The sequence below is a fragment of the Xenopus tropicalis genome, chromosome 1 (assembly GCF_000004195.4).
Source record: "Xenopus tropicalis strain Nigerian chromosome 1, UCB_Xtro_10.0, whole genome shotgun sequence".
NCBI lineage: Eukaryota > Metazoa > Chordata > Amphibia > Anura > Pipidae > Xenopus > Xenopus tropicalis.
In genome coordinates, this window is record NC_030677.2 from 37,160,780 (window position 1) to 37,178,830 (window position 18,051).

Below are 18,051 nucleotides of genomic sequence, written 5' to 3' on the forward strand. Positions count from 1 at the left end.
TGATGAGCTGTAACCTGAGATTAACGAATGGAACAATTACACGTGAAGGAAGAAAGTGCGGGAGTTGTTAGCATAGGAACATACAGTGTTATAATAAATGTTAATAATAATAATACAGTGTTTGCTCTCTGTTACATACACTCTCTCCTGAGTGTCACCACCATGTCACTGTGCCAACGCTTCTCTTATATATATATATATTGGCAAGCTCTCATTTCTCTCTCATGGCCAGCACTGTCTCCTACTCTCTGTACTGAGACCTTTGGGTCCATTCACCATTGCATCTTTACTTTCACAAGTACTTACACAAGTCCTGATGAGAGCTGGATCTTTTCATGATGCTCTCTCTCTGCTTCTTTAGTTTATGGACATCACCTTTTATTATTGACAATTTTAAAACTTTAGCTCCATCAAGAAATTTCCCTGTCAGTTTAAAGATTAATTGAAATGAAACTTTGCCGTATCATGGCGCAGTGATAACGCCCATTGTTGTTGGGTCACAGCTCACAGGGTTTTAAGAGTCCAAATATATCTGTCAGAAACCTTCCATGTGAGCTGATCAGCTTCATCCTTCCTTATGTGCTGCCAGTGTTTCATCTCTAATGGCAACAATGGTGCACAATACTGAAATCTGTTATAAAGTAGGGGCTCCATTAAGCTTTATGTTAAAACTTTCTTTAGCCTCACTTCCTCCAGTGAGTTGAAGCATTATAATCGGACGAAAATGCAGCAAAGTTTTGATGTTTTGGGATGTTGGATGTAAAGTATGATTTAACCACAGATCCACAGCCTCATACAGTATATGACAGTATCTTTAATATCTATAAACAAGCATACTGACTGGCACAATATGTCTGAAGTGGTCAATAGCCATCTCTAATGGAACTGACAAAGGCGCCCTCCCATTCTCTCACATTTGGGGAAGATGAACCCCTTACACATCAATAACATTTTGACAATAAAACAAATGGATTCTTGCAATGTATTTCCATATATCTATCTATGGATATACATTATATATATAGCAGTGATCAAATGCACGGTGATCTGCAAAATACTTGGATAAATTACCCATTTATATGTAATCCTTTTGCTTTCAGGCTCCTGTACAGACTCTTTAAAGTGGTTTCATATCATTTAAGCAATGACATCAATACAAAACAAAAATATATCTAGTGCTTAATGTTCTTGCTGCTTTTGAATTTAAGAAATATGCTTGGTATTTTATTAACATGGGCCCCGTATGGCAGGTCAGCGAGGGCGAACGCTCTGGTAGCACTGCTCTCTAGAACTATTCTGTTGCATCAGCACCCAGGTCATTAGAGAATAGGGGGTTCTACAGACGTTGCTTCCTTTTATTATGAGTTTTATTACACGTAAAAAGATTTTTATACAAGTAGATCATTATTTCACTTTTACCCAGATTGAAGGAAAGCAGGGATGATGGCTCTGTGCTTGTTGTAGGGATTCATGCATTGGTAGTTGATCTGCAATTATCCACCTGCAGTAACAGAACAAATGCAAGGATTCCTGAGCCCCTGCTACTTGTTTTGCTCCTGTGCCTCCATCCTGGTATGTATTTACAACATTAAAAGCCCTTTAAAATGTCTTAAAAAGTGTTTTCTTTTTGTAGAGCACCTGCCAGGTTCTTTGGTGCTAGGTCTGTGCCCAGTGTGCCCGTCCAAGTGCTGGGAAACCAAAGGCACTGGGAAGGCAAAAATACGGGGGCATCTATTATAATTTTTTATAAAATAAATAAATGTAAATATTAGCTCTGTGCTTTAAAGGAAACCACATTAGAGTTCCTTAAATGTACTGTGGTATGGTGTTTTGTGGTAAAACTGTGTGATTGTTTATTGAGAAATGAGTAAGCTGCCCAAGGCCCAGTGGATCAGTAGGGGGCTTGTTAGCCCATATTTTGAGAACAGCCCAGAATCCCATTTCATTAGTCTCCCACTCTACATCCCCAGTGTTAGGCTCAGGTCTCCTCTGAGTTGGCTGTTAGTTCTGGCAACCTGTTCCTGACAACTCACTACTTTTCCTCCTGGTCCTATTCCTTCCAAATGTCTCTGCTGCCTTTACATATCCATTAAATCCTTCCTCTCAAATGGAACATCGCCCTTCTTATTAAAACATGTATTAGTCACCCTTATTTTGAAAATACTCTTTCCTGATCACTCTATTCTTGGTAACTTCTATCTAATCTCTTTGCTTCCCGTAATCTCTAAAGCTACTTGAATATGTAGTATGAAGCCAACTGACCTGTTCTGTCTCTGATCATGACTGGCCTGAACCCCTACGATCTGGTTCTGGGTCACAATATTCCACAAATAGTCCTCACCACGACCTGTTATCTGCAAAAGCCAATACCCGGTCCTTACTAACATGTCTAGATCTTGCAGCAGCTTTTGTTGATCCCCCCCCCTCTCCTCCTCCGATCCTTCCATTGTCTTGGCCTTTGTAACAATGCCTGGTCCTGGTTCCCTCTTACTTTTCCAATCATCTCCCTTCTCTTTCTATACTTTCTCCCTAGGCCAAATATTCAAACATCACTATTTGTATTTAATGTGTATTTTTGATATATACTGTACTATTGTACAAAGCTGTGCAGTATGTTGGCACTTTATTTATAAAATAAAATAATGGCCACTTACCAGATGCCTAGAATCCGCTGTAACCAGCCCACTCTGTTTCCATTTTGCATGGCATTTTATTTTGCAAATAATATCACCACAGCTTAATGCAAATATAGCCTATTAATTGGAATAATATTCGTTCAAAGGTGTTAAGTGTTACCTTCAATAGATAAATGGTGTGAACAGAAATTCTATTTACAGCCAATTATAAACACACGTGACCCACGGTTGTCTCTCTGTCAGTACTTCTCTAGGTGCTATATGTTTTCTGCCTGCTGGCTAAGTGTCAAGCCCTATAACTGTTTTCCAAATACATATTTGAAATAATCATGAAATATTTGCTAACGAGCACATTATCTGCTAGCAGGTTATAATTAATGGATTTGCATTTACTGCACCTCTATTCCCCATAGAATAATATCAGGCACGCAATGCAGCTTAGCGAATGTCTCCGAGTACCTCATAGTCTTTCCATGCTGACGCATTTTCCCCATCTGATTGGCCTTCTCTGGTGACACTGAATTCTAAGTTCTGAATGGAGAATAGAAAGAAATATAGCAGCAAAGTGTTAATGGATAGAATGGCTGATAGAGATACCTTTGTAATATAGTTACCCAATTGATTATGTTTCCATTTCATTTTTACATAAGATTTAACACTCACACTAACCTTGTTTCGTACGATATTTGGTGCATGTATGGCAAGTCGGCCAGTCGACCGATATCGCAGGAGGCTGCTGATATCGGTTGACTCGCCGATCGGGCGGGTTAAAAGATTTTGATCAGGCGCCATAGAAGGCGCCTGACCAAAATCTGCCTTCAGCGCTCAATCGGCAGAAGGAGGTAGAAATCCTATTTTTTCTACCTCCTTATCTGCCATTTCAGCCCTGAACGATTTGTGGCTGATTGTACGATCTGTACGAAAGATCGCAAATCGCCACGTGTGTGGCCACCTTAAGACTTATGTCACACATGGCATTTTCTCAGCGTACTTACCCCACTGGAGCAAACACCAACACAACTGCCGGCTGCAGGTTCTCCTTGTGTATGTACTGGCAGGCATTGGCAGTGGGTTAGATTTTCTCTGTCGACTTATTATTGCCAGCGGAAAAACATTCTTGTGTGTGACATTAGGCTAAAGCTTCATGTTCCATATATTTATATAATAAAAAGCTCAGTGCTTATATTTCCTGCCACTTTCTCCCCTGTAGCTGCAGTAGATAGCCCTTCCCAAAAAATAGTGCAGTATATGAGCCTTTCAGAATAAATGGGTCATTGATTATTCTCTATGTCTTGTGAGAAAAGTGATCAGATATTGAATATGTATCTGAGTCCTCACTGGTATCCAATAAAAAAATGCCCGATACTGTAAATTCCACCCACCAGAACAAGCAATCTCAGATCTCTGAGACAAAGGATAATTGCCAGAGGTGAGGCCTTTCCCCTTTCATTAGTACCAGCGGACTCTTACCCAAACAAGGAGAATTATCCCTTATCACTTATTTATGAATCCTTGTACCTTGTGGCCGTGTGTACAGATGGCGTCTTCAGCCCAAATTTCAACCCAAATAAACTATGTAGTACATTAAAGGCCAAGTAAACCCTCAGCATACTTGTTAGGATGCCCAATAAATCCATAGCCAGTTACCAATCCCCAATTAACATGAAGGGAAACTTGGATTATGTCAGTGGAACCAATATGGTGGCCTCCATGGCAAAGATTTAGTCAAGTATGGGGTTTTTAATGAAAAAAGTATACATATAGCGACTGGGTAGGACGAAGGTGCACTACAATCTGGAGTAGTTAGAGATTTGGGGCATTTTTTGACCTTTAAAGACTGAGACTATGTGGCTTGGGTGGACTGTAATCACATGACTGCAGTTGTGACATGTGACATCTCATCCTCATGAACACAGTTGCTTTTGCATTGGAAATGGTGCACACATGGACGGAAATAAAGGCACACAGCGAGGCAAGTGGTACTCGGTATATGGGTAGTGGTGACAGTTTTTATGAACACAGGATATATAACAAGTTCAGGTTTTGCATAAGTTAACTAAATAGTATAGTGTACAATGCAAATTCTATTAAAGCTAATTCTACAGAACAGACCAACACATTTCTCTTTAGCTTGATTCAGGGCCTGAACGCTGCATTATTCAGTAGTTCTAACAGAACGTAACAGTCACGGAACAGAGCTCAGGTCCCTGGTGCAGTACTGAGGTGACACACGGACAACAACATCTGGCTCCAAGAATACTTTGGGTTCTTTGAGAGGCTTGACTGCTCGGAGGGCCTTCTCCCAGCACTGTGTTCCAGGCACCCACCGCAGTGACAGAACATTAAAGACACACTGACTGAACTATTACACTAATTGATTCCATTTTTTTGTGGCTAACATGTTTTTTTATCTTGTTAAAACGTCACAGTGCTTTTTGCTTCTTCTTACATCAATCTCCAGATCCATCAAGAGAACTTCGGTTGAAAACCTCCTCCTGACAAACCTGCTGGTCTATGCCATCGTAATATGAATTTCCATTGTGGAAGAAAGTGCCCACAGCACGACCTTGGCGCGCATGTCCTACAGCATCACTGAACACTTTGTTTATCTGTTCTTCTGAAGGCATCCACCAGTCGGGGTTTGATGTGCAGTGCATCCTAATGAACTCTGGGTGACATTGGAGAAACACAAAACACAAGGTAAGAATGGAATATTTAGTAAAACCAAAGAGACACCGTCTATGTTAATTAGTATATTCAATCAGGCAACCTATTCCCAAAGCTTTCTAATCCAGCTTGTCAGTTAATCATTAGTATACCTTAAGCTCCTTGGGTAATAGATATACACAAAGATGCAATAATTGCCATATATACCTGCCTACATATAGCATGGCAATCAGCATATAACATGGTATTCTCTTCCTCTGCAGATCTGATCAGAAGAACATATTTTCACCAGAAAACAATTGGTAATCTGTAGTAGAGTTGTTCCGGGGAAAACACATTTATTTAAATAGTAAAAAGTAGAGATGCACTGAATCCACTTCAGTGCATTGTGGGGAGATGAGTCGCCCGCAGCGACGAAGATCTGTCGCAGGGCGACTAATCTCCTATCTGTCACTGCCCTAGAGTCCTAGAAGCTCCCTTTGTTTATTTAAGATCGCAGTTGGCATTTTAGCTTGGTCTCAGTAGCTTCTGTGCTGCAGCTCTGGATGCTGGTAGCTTAAATTACACAGCACAGTTGGGAGGGGGAGCTAAAGATGATGGGAGAGGGAGCGAAAGATGATGGGAGAGGGAGAGAGGACAGAGCTGCGCAGACTCTTGCAGTACCCTGAAGGATTTTTTAGAGAGAAGGAAGTCATGGGTACACAAAAGAAGGAAAGAATCCTGTGTTTCTTTTGATAGAGGACTCAGTGCAGCGTTTCTGTGAGTGCTTATGGCTGTATTTACATAAAGCTTTCTGATAAAGCTTACTTTTAAACTTTCATTCTCCCATAAGGTCGCAATACATGGGCAGATTTCAGAAGATGATTTGACTCCTTTAGACCAATTTGGCAGCTTATCTCCATGTATGCAGCCATCCAGTGGCTCCATCCAACTGATATCTGCCCAAAAACTAGCGACGGGGCAGGTGTGATAATTTAGTCAGATTGGGGATCACATCGGATCACTGATGTGGTCCTTGCTCCAAACAATCGCATTAGCACAATATCGCCCACCTAATGCGGGCATATTGGGGGAAAGCTTGCATCCAAATGGGACATGGGGTGGTAATACATCTTACCATGTATGGCCACCTTTATACATTAGCAGTTCTATCATGTTGCTGTGATTCTATTCAGACTGTCCATACTTAGTAAAAAAAAAACGACCAAGCACCAATCAGATGTGCATAAAATATAAATATGTATTTAAAGAGGTAGATTTGGGGTTGGTTATACACTATTTTATGGGTTGCAGACAAGGTGCAAAATTAAAAAAAAATTGGAGCAAACCACCATTTTTTTTTTCTGCCCCTCAGTGCCTGTGGGTGCAAGGACCTGAATTTTCACAGTGTGCATTGTGATTCGTATGATCCCAGCGGGTGGCCTTAAAGGTGGCCATACACAGAAAGATTTCAGCTTCCGATTCAGGTCCTTCAGACCTATTCGGCAGGTTATCTGCCCATGTATGGACACCATGGATAGGCCAACCTAACTGATATCTGGCCTAAAAAGGTTTGATTTTCCCATTGGATTGGGGGTCGCATCGGCTTGTTGATAGCAGATGGCCCATATACCCGCTATTATAATTTGATTATTTGGCCTTAGGGCCTAATGATCGAATTAGCCCAATATTGCCCACCACAATGAGCGAATCGCAGTGTGTATGGCCACCTTTAGTACTAAAATGGCAATTTTCTATTTAGGATTACCCAATGGCACATTCTACTATAAAGTAAATTTTTATGACAATCGTTTATTTAAATGAAGAAGGGTTTTACATATGGGCTGTTTCATGTGTTTCATTTTTCTAGAAACATTTGTTTGGGGTGTAGTTTTCCTTATATATATTCCTTATATGAAGTTTTAGAAACATGAATTATACTAAAAGCCATTTCATTCCCTTAAAATCTTCCATGTTAAGCTGTGTGTGTGTATTTGTGTGTGTTAGCAATAATTGAGAGATGAGGAGCTAATGAAGTCGCAAATGCTTCAAAATTACCAACAAGAATCCCTATAATGAGCAAATATCAATACAATAATGAAAATTATTACAGGCTGCGCTTGGGTGCTATTAAAAAAAAAACGAATCGCGCTCTAAAGCAGATCGTTATGATAGAGAGAGTACACTGTAAAGCTGTAATTAGAGAGGACTATATGTAAGTGCTGTTTATGGCGGTAATAAAAAACATGTAGCCATGCTTTAATGAGAAGGTAATCACCATTAATGTACTGTACGAGTCCATAACATTCTAAGATATGCAATATGGCTTTTGTAGCGTTTTTCTAGCTGTGTCTCCCTACAGCAAGGCTACCTGGAGCTCTGAAGAGAAGTTGCTTTGGATCTACCTACAGACCTGGTCAGGGGATTTCAGCCATAGCCCTTTCAAGACCAGGCCCTGGAACATCCCACAAATGAGACTTAATAGCTCTGTGTGTTTGGGTGGAAAACATCTACTCTCCCTCTATAAAGTCAGATTTCGTTTTGTACCTCATTCACATTCAACATTTTTCCTTTTTTCAACTGCGCTTTCTGTAAAGGCAAAGTCTATTTATGTCCTTTGGGTGGGGACTGTTGGGAAGGTCCTCATATATGACACCATCGATCCAGCAGCTGAATTTGTGGGTCAAGAAGCTGACATATTGATGTTTGACTACAAATCCCTTTTCTTCCAGTAGGTGGAGCACTGTACAGCAAATACATTGCTTTTGACACTTTTTTTTAGCTCACTATAGCTATGTGCAGCAATGTTATACCCGGGTTGGTAAAAAAACTCAAGACATGGAGCAGACAAATAGTGCCAAGTCTCTCCCAGACTAAGAAGGCTACATAAAGGTAATATAAACATATAGCTGAAGATAATACAATAAGAATAAGATCGGTGTGGTGGCTCAACAGGTAGTACATCTGCCTTGCAGTGCCTGAGTTTAATTCCAACTTGGGCACTAAGGAGTTTGCATGTTTCCCCCTATTCCATCAGGTTCGCTGGTTTCCTGCACTCCAAAACATGCTAGCAGGTTCAATGGGTCCTGTTGAAATTGACCTTAGTGATAGGAACCTAAGACTGTAAGCACCACTGGGCAGGGACTGATTTCAATGATGTATAATCTCTGTAACAGATAATATTCATAATAACAATAGTAGAAATATAAGAGAGTTTGGGTGTACAGTTTTGCTAATTGTGCAAGTTCTTACACGTAGCACTCAAGTCCAACATTGAACCTGTATCTTTGGGAAGCAGCAGGTTTGCCAAGCCAGGCTTACAAAGTGCACCCAATTATAATGACACTACAATATTATTCACTTAAAATCTCTGCTTTATGTCATATGGCGGCAACATCTGTCTGAGGCTTAAATAACAACCAGAAGGGACATTGTTATCCTCTACTTATGGAATAATGTCATTTGCCTGAATGTTCATTGACTGATCTTAGATTAATTAATTTTTCTGTCTGACAATTGTTTTCTGGAAAATGGATATTACACAGATTTATGGAAATTAATACATGGAAAAACTTCCCTTCTTGTAAATATTCCATTAACACAGAGTTATTCTGCACAGAGAGCTTTATATCTATCTGCCTATTTTTTTTGGATAAAAATGGGTGGCAGCTGCCATAGTTAAACATTATCCAAAGACTGCAGTATAAAATAGGGTATCATTTACATTTAGCCATTAAGTGCAAAAATCACTGGAAGTTGCCATTCGCCTTAAAGAATTTCAGGCATCCATCTTGAAATCTTAGAGCGACCAATAATACAGCAATACAGATGCAATGCTTGTGCCTGTTTGAAAATCCAGTGCAAGTTGTATGTGTCACAGGGGTGTTACAAAGGGGACTCACTGTAAAATCAGACAAAAATATTCTATTGTTCCTGTTCTAGTGATGCTGCGTTATCCTCTCCCCAGGCAGCTGCATGTTTTACTATAAGGAGCACAAATCCTGCTGAAAAACTTTTGCCTAGTGGCAATTTGAGCCACTAGGGGGCGCATAACATATTGGCACCCCCCATGAGTTCTGTTTTCCTTGGAAAGAAGGATCCCTATACTAATAAACACTTCATAGACATGAACATAATCTGTTAATCAAAACCACAGTGCTAGTGGTACTGCATTGGAATCGTCCCGAAACGTTGCTTTTAAAATGTGTCTTTTGATGGACTTTCAATTATGCTTTTAATTACCAATGGGCATTTTTGTTATATACACATAAACATTTGGGAAAAGAAGTCAAAGGAAACAGCTCGGTACCAGTCACTCTACTAATTTGCTTAAAGGCTGCAGTGATAGAAACAATGGGCTTGAAACCTTGGAGCACTGTGGTCCCTGGCTGGCACTTACCTGATGCTACTCCAGCACCCTGTGGATAAATCATGTAACAAGTTATATGCAGATGCCTTACAGGTTATGAGATGTCTGTATAAAATAACGTTGAACGTTGCTACAAATTTCAGTTAAAGTGGACCTGTCACCCAGACACGAAAAGCTGTATAATAAAAGTCCTTTTCAAATTAAACATGAAGTCAAAATTCATTTTTATATTAACACATCCAAACCCATTATAAAGGCATTTAAAAATCCCAGCTGTCAATCATATACTGCCTGCCCCGCCTCTATGCCTTAGGCACAGAGGCGGGGCAGACAACTACTTAAACTTTCCATTCAGCACCTACATTCTCCCTACCTTCTCACCATCTAATAGTGTAACCAGTGCATGAGCCTGGGCATCAGGTCCCCTATTCTGGCACATACACAAGATTTTGGGGTGATACAAAGCCTGCCTTATTAACAGTGCCCACAGAATGGCAGCTGCCTGCTGGCTGTGATTGTATATTCCCAAGACTGAAAGAAACAAGATTTATATCATTTATATAATATGTGAAGTTAATTTTGCTTAACAAACACAATAAAAAAGAAATTGGAATTATTTCTTAGGGTGACAGGTTCCCTTAAACTTGGCTTATTGGGATAACTCGTCAGGTACCAGTCATGCTGAACTTTCCCCTTGGCTCTCTGATGGTTTGGAGGGAAAACGATAGATTTAAAACCACTGTGGGACAGTAGGAACAGCTATTTGGCAGGCAATAATTGCTCATTGCAAAGTTAATAGGCAGTTGTTCATAGAGATGAAGCAGAAGTAGTTGGAGATATAAGAGTGCTTTATAGCATTACATCCCCAACAATTTGTTCTACCTTGTGCTTCAGTTGGTGTGATACATTCATATATCCACACATTGTATCTGACATAAAGTCCTCCTGTATGGTGGTCCCTTTATCTTTATCAAATCTTTCCCATCCAGCCCTTGTACCATTCTACAAAATTGATTCTATGGCTAAAGAGAATAAGAGCCTGATTTATAAACATTTTCACTTTTCTCATTTCCAAGAATCTTGCTAAACAATTGTGTATATAGTTACCCGAGAACACACTTTTTTTGTTATTTATTATGTGTAAAAAAACAGAAAAAAACACTATTACAAAACTTTGCCAAAGCTGGCAGCTAATGTAGAAGTCAATGGGAGCTTACCTAGGCAAACTGTATCAGTCTTAATCTGAATTGATAAATCTGCCTCTAAGAGACCCATTTATCTACATTATCATTGTCATGGTTTTAGAGGTTTTTGGAAACCACAAAAAGACGAATTTTCTCTAAAAATGCAAATGCCAAGTGATTTATTAAAGCAGCCTTTTAAAAAAAGTTCAAATGAATAAAAACTGTGAAAAATGACAATTTTTTGTTTTGTTGCACAAATGAAAGCATCAAAAAACTCCAAAACCTCAAAATCCACGAAGCAAAGAAAGATCTTCCAGTTGTAAAAAGGACACCTGCCATTGGCTCCTACATGATCTCGGCAGCTTGTAGATGGTGTATTTTTACTTTTGGATTTGTTGCAGTTTTGACGCATTACAAACGTTGAAAAAAACTTTATTTGTAAAAAATTACAAATAAAAAAAAAAAACCCCATGGCCTTTAGTAAATGCCCCCTAAGTGCTGCCTATCCAAAAGGGCTCAGTTGAATGGAATCAGTGTAAGTAACTCAGTGATAATAGCGAGAGAGGAGATTGGCTAACTTGGGTGGGGATCTGGGGCTCTTGGGGATAAAGAAGGATGGAATGAGATCACATAAGGATTACGCTGAGTGAAAAGGTGCAGTACCTCTGAGACATGTAACTTTAACAGGATCCAGGGGACGCCTCTCAGGACCAGTGTCTCCTGACTGCACTGACCTTTTCCTTTTCCCAAGGCCACACGAATATTTAAGCTCATCTGTTGTGAATACAAATCTAATGAGGTATCGCAGAAGCCGCCGCCCGTCCTTCTTCGAAGAGTTGACTGCCTCATCCCACTGTTTGCTGGTGATGTAGACAGGGTAGTTATTCAACAGCTGCTTGCTGCCCTACAAAGGGGAACACAGATGACATTTTCTAAGAATAAGGCACAATTTATAATAAATAGAATAGCGTTTAGCCATTATAGTTGTGAGTCACCTTTTTAAGTCTATGTATAACTACCTAAATGCTAGCTGATCTAGAGGAAGCCTCTCCATTCTGCCTCAGAGGGAGAAGAAAATTCTTCCTGACTTCAAGACAGACTTGGATCAACTTTGTACTTGGAGCTATTTTCAATAACCCTTTATTTACCCCACTTGCTAAAAAGGCATCCATCTTGAAGCCATGTAATGTATCGACCAAAATGTTGTTAGGGATTCACAGAGTAACTAGTCTACACTGGCGATTGGGAGTATAATAGGGCTACATGTATGTTATCTATGCCTCTCTAAATCCACATTGAAATAAACCTCTTTTTTTATATTTCATTGGTAAAATAGTTCTACTATTACTGAAATAACTAGGGACAGACATGACAGTTCTGCTGTCTGAAATCTTAAATAAAAAATGACTTGAATGCATAGGCTGTGGCATATAGAGGCCTAACAAACAGCAACTGTACTATGTTTCTTCTGCTAATGATTCAACCTTACCTGATATGTTTTCAGGATAGGAGGTGCATATATTATATATATATATATACAAGTAACAGAAGCTTAATTCCTTTAAAGCTGGGTGAGAGACTCATTATAGTATAATACACAGAATAGAGGCAATCTGCACTCCAATATGCATATTTTGACACTTTATTCCATAAATTTCAGCAACATTTTGGCCCCCATTTAGGGCTTTTCTTAGATATATATTGGTGAGTTATTTAGCACAGTGTACAGAACTCACAAATTGAAAAATAAACAGGTAGCATGTTGCATCAAAGAAGCTACGGAGACAAAAGGAATAAAGCCCATCTGTTTTAAAGAGAAGTGCAGACTGTTTGTAGCTGTCAGTAATACTACAAGTAGTGTAATAGTCCTGTGAGTATAAATACCCTTTAGCAATAGGTTTAGGTGCAGACAGCATAGTCATCATAATTACTTTGCAATTTCCCATTTATTTCTCATTTGTATGTATATAAATATATGTGTGTGTCATTACACATGTTGGTGTGATTCTTGTGAATATGAGTTAATTTACAGATCTACATTTGCTATTCATTGTTGTCCTGGGATCTGAGATTTCATTTTAATTTACTTGTTTCTATGTGAAATACAAATGTAGGATGTAGATTTTCCATTTATTGGCTGCCAATCTCTCTATATTCACCATATACATTAAGCACCACATTAATGATAACTATATAAACATCTGGGGTTTTTCATTTGCAGTATTCTCTGGGCTGCATGGTGGCTCAGTGGGTGGCACTGCTGCTTTGCAGAGCTGGGGGCCACAGTCCGAATCCTGTTTCCTCCCACTTTCCAAAAACATACAGGTAGGTTAACTGGCTCTTGATAAAACTGGCCTTAGTGAGTGTGATAGGCAGGGTCACCATCAGAAACTTTGGTCCCCGCACAAGTTATTTATATAGGCCCCCCATGAACACAAGCACGCAGTACGCACTAATAAGTAATTCAGTTTATAGGGGGGTCAATGGAATCTGCCCTAAGTTTAACCCCTTCCCACCTACCTGCCCCTGCTCTGTGCTGACATGGCTTGATATGGAAGTTACTAAGTTTTTGCATATGTTATTAGGGGCCCAATGATCTTGCTGTGAGACCAGATAGCTAGTCAGTAGCAGTTAATAAGAATAGTAAAAATAATTATTGTGCTAATAAGTCAGTATTTTAATTGGGGGGTGAGATACGTTTCTTTGAAAGCAACACATTTTTTTGCTTAAATTACGTAAATTGTAATTATGTAATCTCAATGATCAGTCGTTCCCCTGCGGGAAAGTTTATGCAGGGGATACTCAAATAATTTAGTATATACTGTAGATCCCAATACAAATATCTGACATTACTCTATAAAAAGCAGTTCATATAAATAGTTAAAATGAATAATTAATGTGTCAGTCAGTTCATTGGGGGCAGTGGAATTTACTGTTTTTTCTTTATTCATTAGTGGACAGTGGAGTTTGTCCCTGCAAAGCTTCTCTGTGTTGCCTTTTGCTTGATACGCAAGTTACCTAAGCTTCTAGGCAAGATACATAGTTTACTAAGCAGTTTTGGTGTAATTTTATGTGTAACTAACACAACTTAAGTAACTTTTGTGACGTGACAGAGCCCCCCAGAGTTGCCTTCCCCTGCCATCCCACCGGCTACAATGTATGTCGCCGGCGGGATGGCACACGCGGCGGTGCGATTTCTGGAAATCGCCGAAAAAGACTTGCGAGGCTTCTAGGCAGAAGAGCTACTTATTGCTGCGCGCTAGGCAGGTGCCTTTTCTGCCTACCCCTAGTTCCAGCCCTGCAGCCACAAATCCTATTTTCTGATTTGCACGTGCCAAATCATTTGGTAGTGAGTCACAGTTTTCTCATTTGGGTTTTTAACACTGATATGACAGTATCTGGGCGCCAAAGTTAAAAAACACTTGTTTGTAGGTTCCATATATTAATATATTAACTGATTTTCATATAATTTCATCAGAAATGACCAAACTGTATGATTACACCAGTTTATTTGTGGCCACCTTAACTCTGGGTCCATCCGCTTATTTATCTTATGTTTCCCTAATGGTTTTTTATTGATACACAGATCATATTTATTTGTTGGTATCTCTGTGACTTGTCATAGGTTATTATAATATATTGGCAATCGGAGCCATAATGTTTCCATACTTTGTCTACTAAAAAACAATTTAATCATTACAGTTAATAAACCCAATAGGATTGGTTTGCCTCCATTAAGGACTGGTTTTCCTCCAATAAGGATTAATTGTATCTCAGTTGGAATTAAGTACAAGGTACAGTTTTATTATTACAGAGAAAGAGGAAATACTTTTATAAAAAAAAATAGCAGTAATGTATTTGATTAAAATGGAGCCTTCCCATAATTCATGGATCCCATGTATTTATACCAGATCAATGGCAGGTAGTACAAGTATCCCTTGTGCTTTTGTTGCATTAATAGGCACAACTGAAACTAAGCCCAAGGCAATTCAATTTAGGTACTAAAGCTTTATGTGCTCCTATATATTATAGAAAATGGGCAAATGATTCCTTTATTTTGTGTAAGATGCATTAAAACCTTCTATAATAAATGCCTGTGAGCCAGAACTCTGGGATTTTTCTAACCAATGTAAGTTTTAGAAGCAAAGAGTGAAATCTCAAGTCTGTATCACATTAAATAAAGTCCAGAAGTGTAAATAGGAAAGAATATCAGCTAATAAAATCCTTGCTCTGTAAAACCAATTTCCTTGCATCATACAGAGTGTTCAGTCAACAATTCATACTCAATAAATGCAGTTTTGCTGGCTGTTTATCAGAAGAGAGGAAGAAAGAGACACCAACTATCAATCAATTACAGCAGAAAGTGCTGGAAATGCTCCTTGCTAATGCCATTCTTGTACTCATTTTCCCGTGCATGTGTGAACGCCATGTCGCAGCGCTGACAAATTTAAATATTGAGAGAACGGCATGGAGCAGGGATAGCTCATCTGGGGAGTGACATTTTCAAATAACACATTAAATCATGGAAAGACGGTAGAAATGGAAATTCCTGAAAGACAAAAAAACAATATGGCCATCACAGAAACCAAAAGATTGAACGATATCATTAGAACCCTTTAAGACGCATAATACAGATATATATATTTCATACAGAATTGTGTGATTTCATGTTATTAAATGCAAATATTTAAATGCAAACATTAAATCATAATATGTGATATTTTAATGTGCTGAAAAGTGATGCTTTGTTACTGTATATACACGTTGGGTGGTCACAATCCAACACTTTTTGGGGGCAAAACTCATACCCATAGAACTGTGCCTTTGACACTGGTTCATAGGCCCTGGATATTGTTGATGTAGGGGCAATGAAATTACACACAATGTTTTTTGGTGTGATAAGAAAGCTATAAAGTAGGCTGAATGAGGCCATTGGCTTGGTAAGATATACCAAGTGTAAATAGGAAAGAATATATTGCATTGCTCACATGACCTCTTGTCCTGCCTAACGATTGCTAACGATCCTAGTCTGGCCCTGACCAACAAAATACATTGTGTAAACTTTGCCTTACTTTTTGCCTTTAGTCAGCATTCCCACCACTTAGTCTTGCCTTGTGACTGCCACAGAGAGTCACTATTTAGTGGGATGCTGGGGGGCTGTATAGCTGCCACAGACAGTCACTATTTAGTGGGATGCTGGGGGGCTGTATAGCTGCCACAGACAGTCACTATTTAGTGGGATGCTGGGGGGCTGTATAGCTGCCACAGACAGTCACTATTTAGTGGGATGCTGGGGGGCTGTATAGTTTCTAAATGGCGCTCTGTTAAAAAGACATTCTGTCACCTGACATTCTTCCCACTAGTTTAAAGTAGGACTTTACACCATATCCATTGGCAGGTAATAATATCCCACTAAAAAGAAGAAAGATATTCCACCAACAATGAAATATGCACCGAAATGAGCAAGTAATTGCTCATTCTAAGGGCTGACACTTTTAAATTACATTTGCATTCTCCATAACAAGATCCAGTGAGGTATAATGAACACCTTAGAAAAAAGCAGTTATTTATAATTTGCGCTTTAACAGGTAGAAGCCAATGTGTCAATGATCCAGTGACTGAGAACAACATTTAAATATAACCCATAACCTTTTCCTTTTCCCCATTAACATGTCAGAGGTCTGAAAGGGTTGCCTTTATGGTAGGTGACAAGTGAACAATGCAAAATGATCTCCTCTCATCTACTCTGTACTGCGCTGTGCTGTTACTGCAGAAGAGAAAGAACCCATAATGTAAATATAACAGATGCATCACAAAAAAGCATTAAAACGCTCATTAATAGAAATGCAGAGCATATTAATGCAGGTTCCTCAGTGCTAAACAAATGTCACCGTGTCAACTTGAAATTCTTCTCACTTCTCAAGGCTCTTAATTTATTTGAGCGCTTTAACCTCTGAGTTAACTAGATGTACTGGGACTAATTATATGGATTTGTATAACACCCAAACACCACTCGGAGCAGTGATTTGTCAGTGACACAGAGATAACTCATTTCGGTGCTGAATGTTTACTTGCCTTAAGTCATTTTACAAAACCCAGTGCTGCACACTTCTTACATATCCACCAACACATAATGCACACACACTGAGGCTTGCGTTTAATAACACAGAACCTTGGTGAAGTTAAAGAAAAACCATTCCCCGAACAATGCAGGTCTCTATAAATATATATTGCACAGAACAGCTTTAGTAGAATGTGTAGGATTGGGTAATCCTAAATAGAAAATTGCCATTTTAAAAACAAAGGGCCGCCCCCTGGGATCATACAATTCATGGTTCACACAAACAAGCCAAGGCACACATACAGTGGAGGAAATAATTATTTGACCCCTCACTGATTTTGTAAGTTTGTCCAATGACAAAGAAATGAAAAGTCTCCGAACAGTATCATTTCAATGGTAGGTTTATTTTAACAGTGGCAGATAGCACATCAAAAGGAAAATCGAAAAAATAACTCTAAATAAAAGATAGCAACTGATTTGCATTTCATTGAGTGAAATAAGTTTTTGAACCCCTACCAACCATTAAGAGTTCTGGCTCCCACAGAGTGGTTAGACACTTCTAGTCAATTAATCAACCTCATTAAGGACACCTGTCTTAACTAGTCACCTGTATAAAAGACACCCGTCCACAGAATCAATCAATCAAGCAGACTCCAAACTCTCCAACATGGGAAAGACCAAAGAGCTGTCCAAGGATGTCAGAGACAAAATTGTAGACCTGCACAAGGCTGGAATGGGCTACAAAACCATTAGCAAGAAGCTGGGAGAGAAGGTGACAACTGTTGGTGCGATTGTTCGAAAATGGAAGGAGCACAAAATGACCATCAATCGACCTCGCTCTGGGGCTCCACGCAAGATCTCACCTCGTGGGGTGTCAATGATTCTGAGAAAGGTGAAAAAGCATCCTAGAACTACACGGGAGGAGTTAGTTAATGACCTCAAATTAGCAGGGACCACAGTCACCAAGAAAACCATTGGAAACACATTACACCGCAATGGATTAAAATCCTGCAGGGCTCGCAAGGTCCCCCTGCTCAAGAAGGCACATGTGCAGGCCCGTCTGAAGTTTGCCAATGAACACCTGAATGATTCTGTGAGTGACTGGGAGAAGGTGCTGTGGTCTGATGAGACCAAAATAGAGCTCTTTGGCATTAA

General features: G+C 39.4%; 1 protein-coding gene across 2 annotated transcripts in view; it reads right to left on the reverse strand.

The window, feature by feature from the left end:
* Nucleotides 1–4,616: 4,616 nt before the first annotated feature.
* bend4 (BEN domain containing 4) overlaps nt 4,617–18,051 on the reverse strand; it is a 60,100-nt gene continuing 46,665 nt past the window's right edge. The window contains exons 4-5 of one of the 2 annotated variants that reach the window (XM_002933452.5): nt 11,499–11,739; nt 4,617–5,304 (exon numbers count right to left, since the gene is read on the reverse strand). In XM_002933452.5, the coding sequence (XP_002933498.2) occupies nt 5,087–5,304; nt 11,499–11,739 (459 nt within the window). In that variant the 3' untranslated portion in view covers nt 4,617–5,086. The remainder of the gene's footprint in view (nt 5,305–11,498; nt 11,740–18,051) is intronic. The other variant, XM_004911214.4, reaches the window with a different exon arrangement.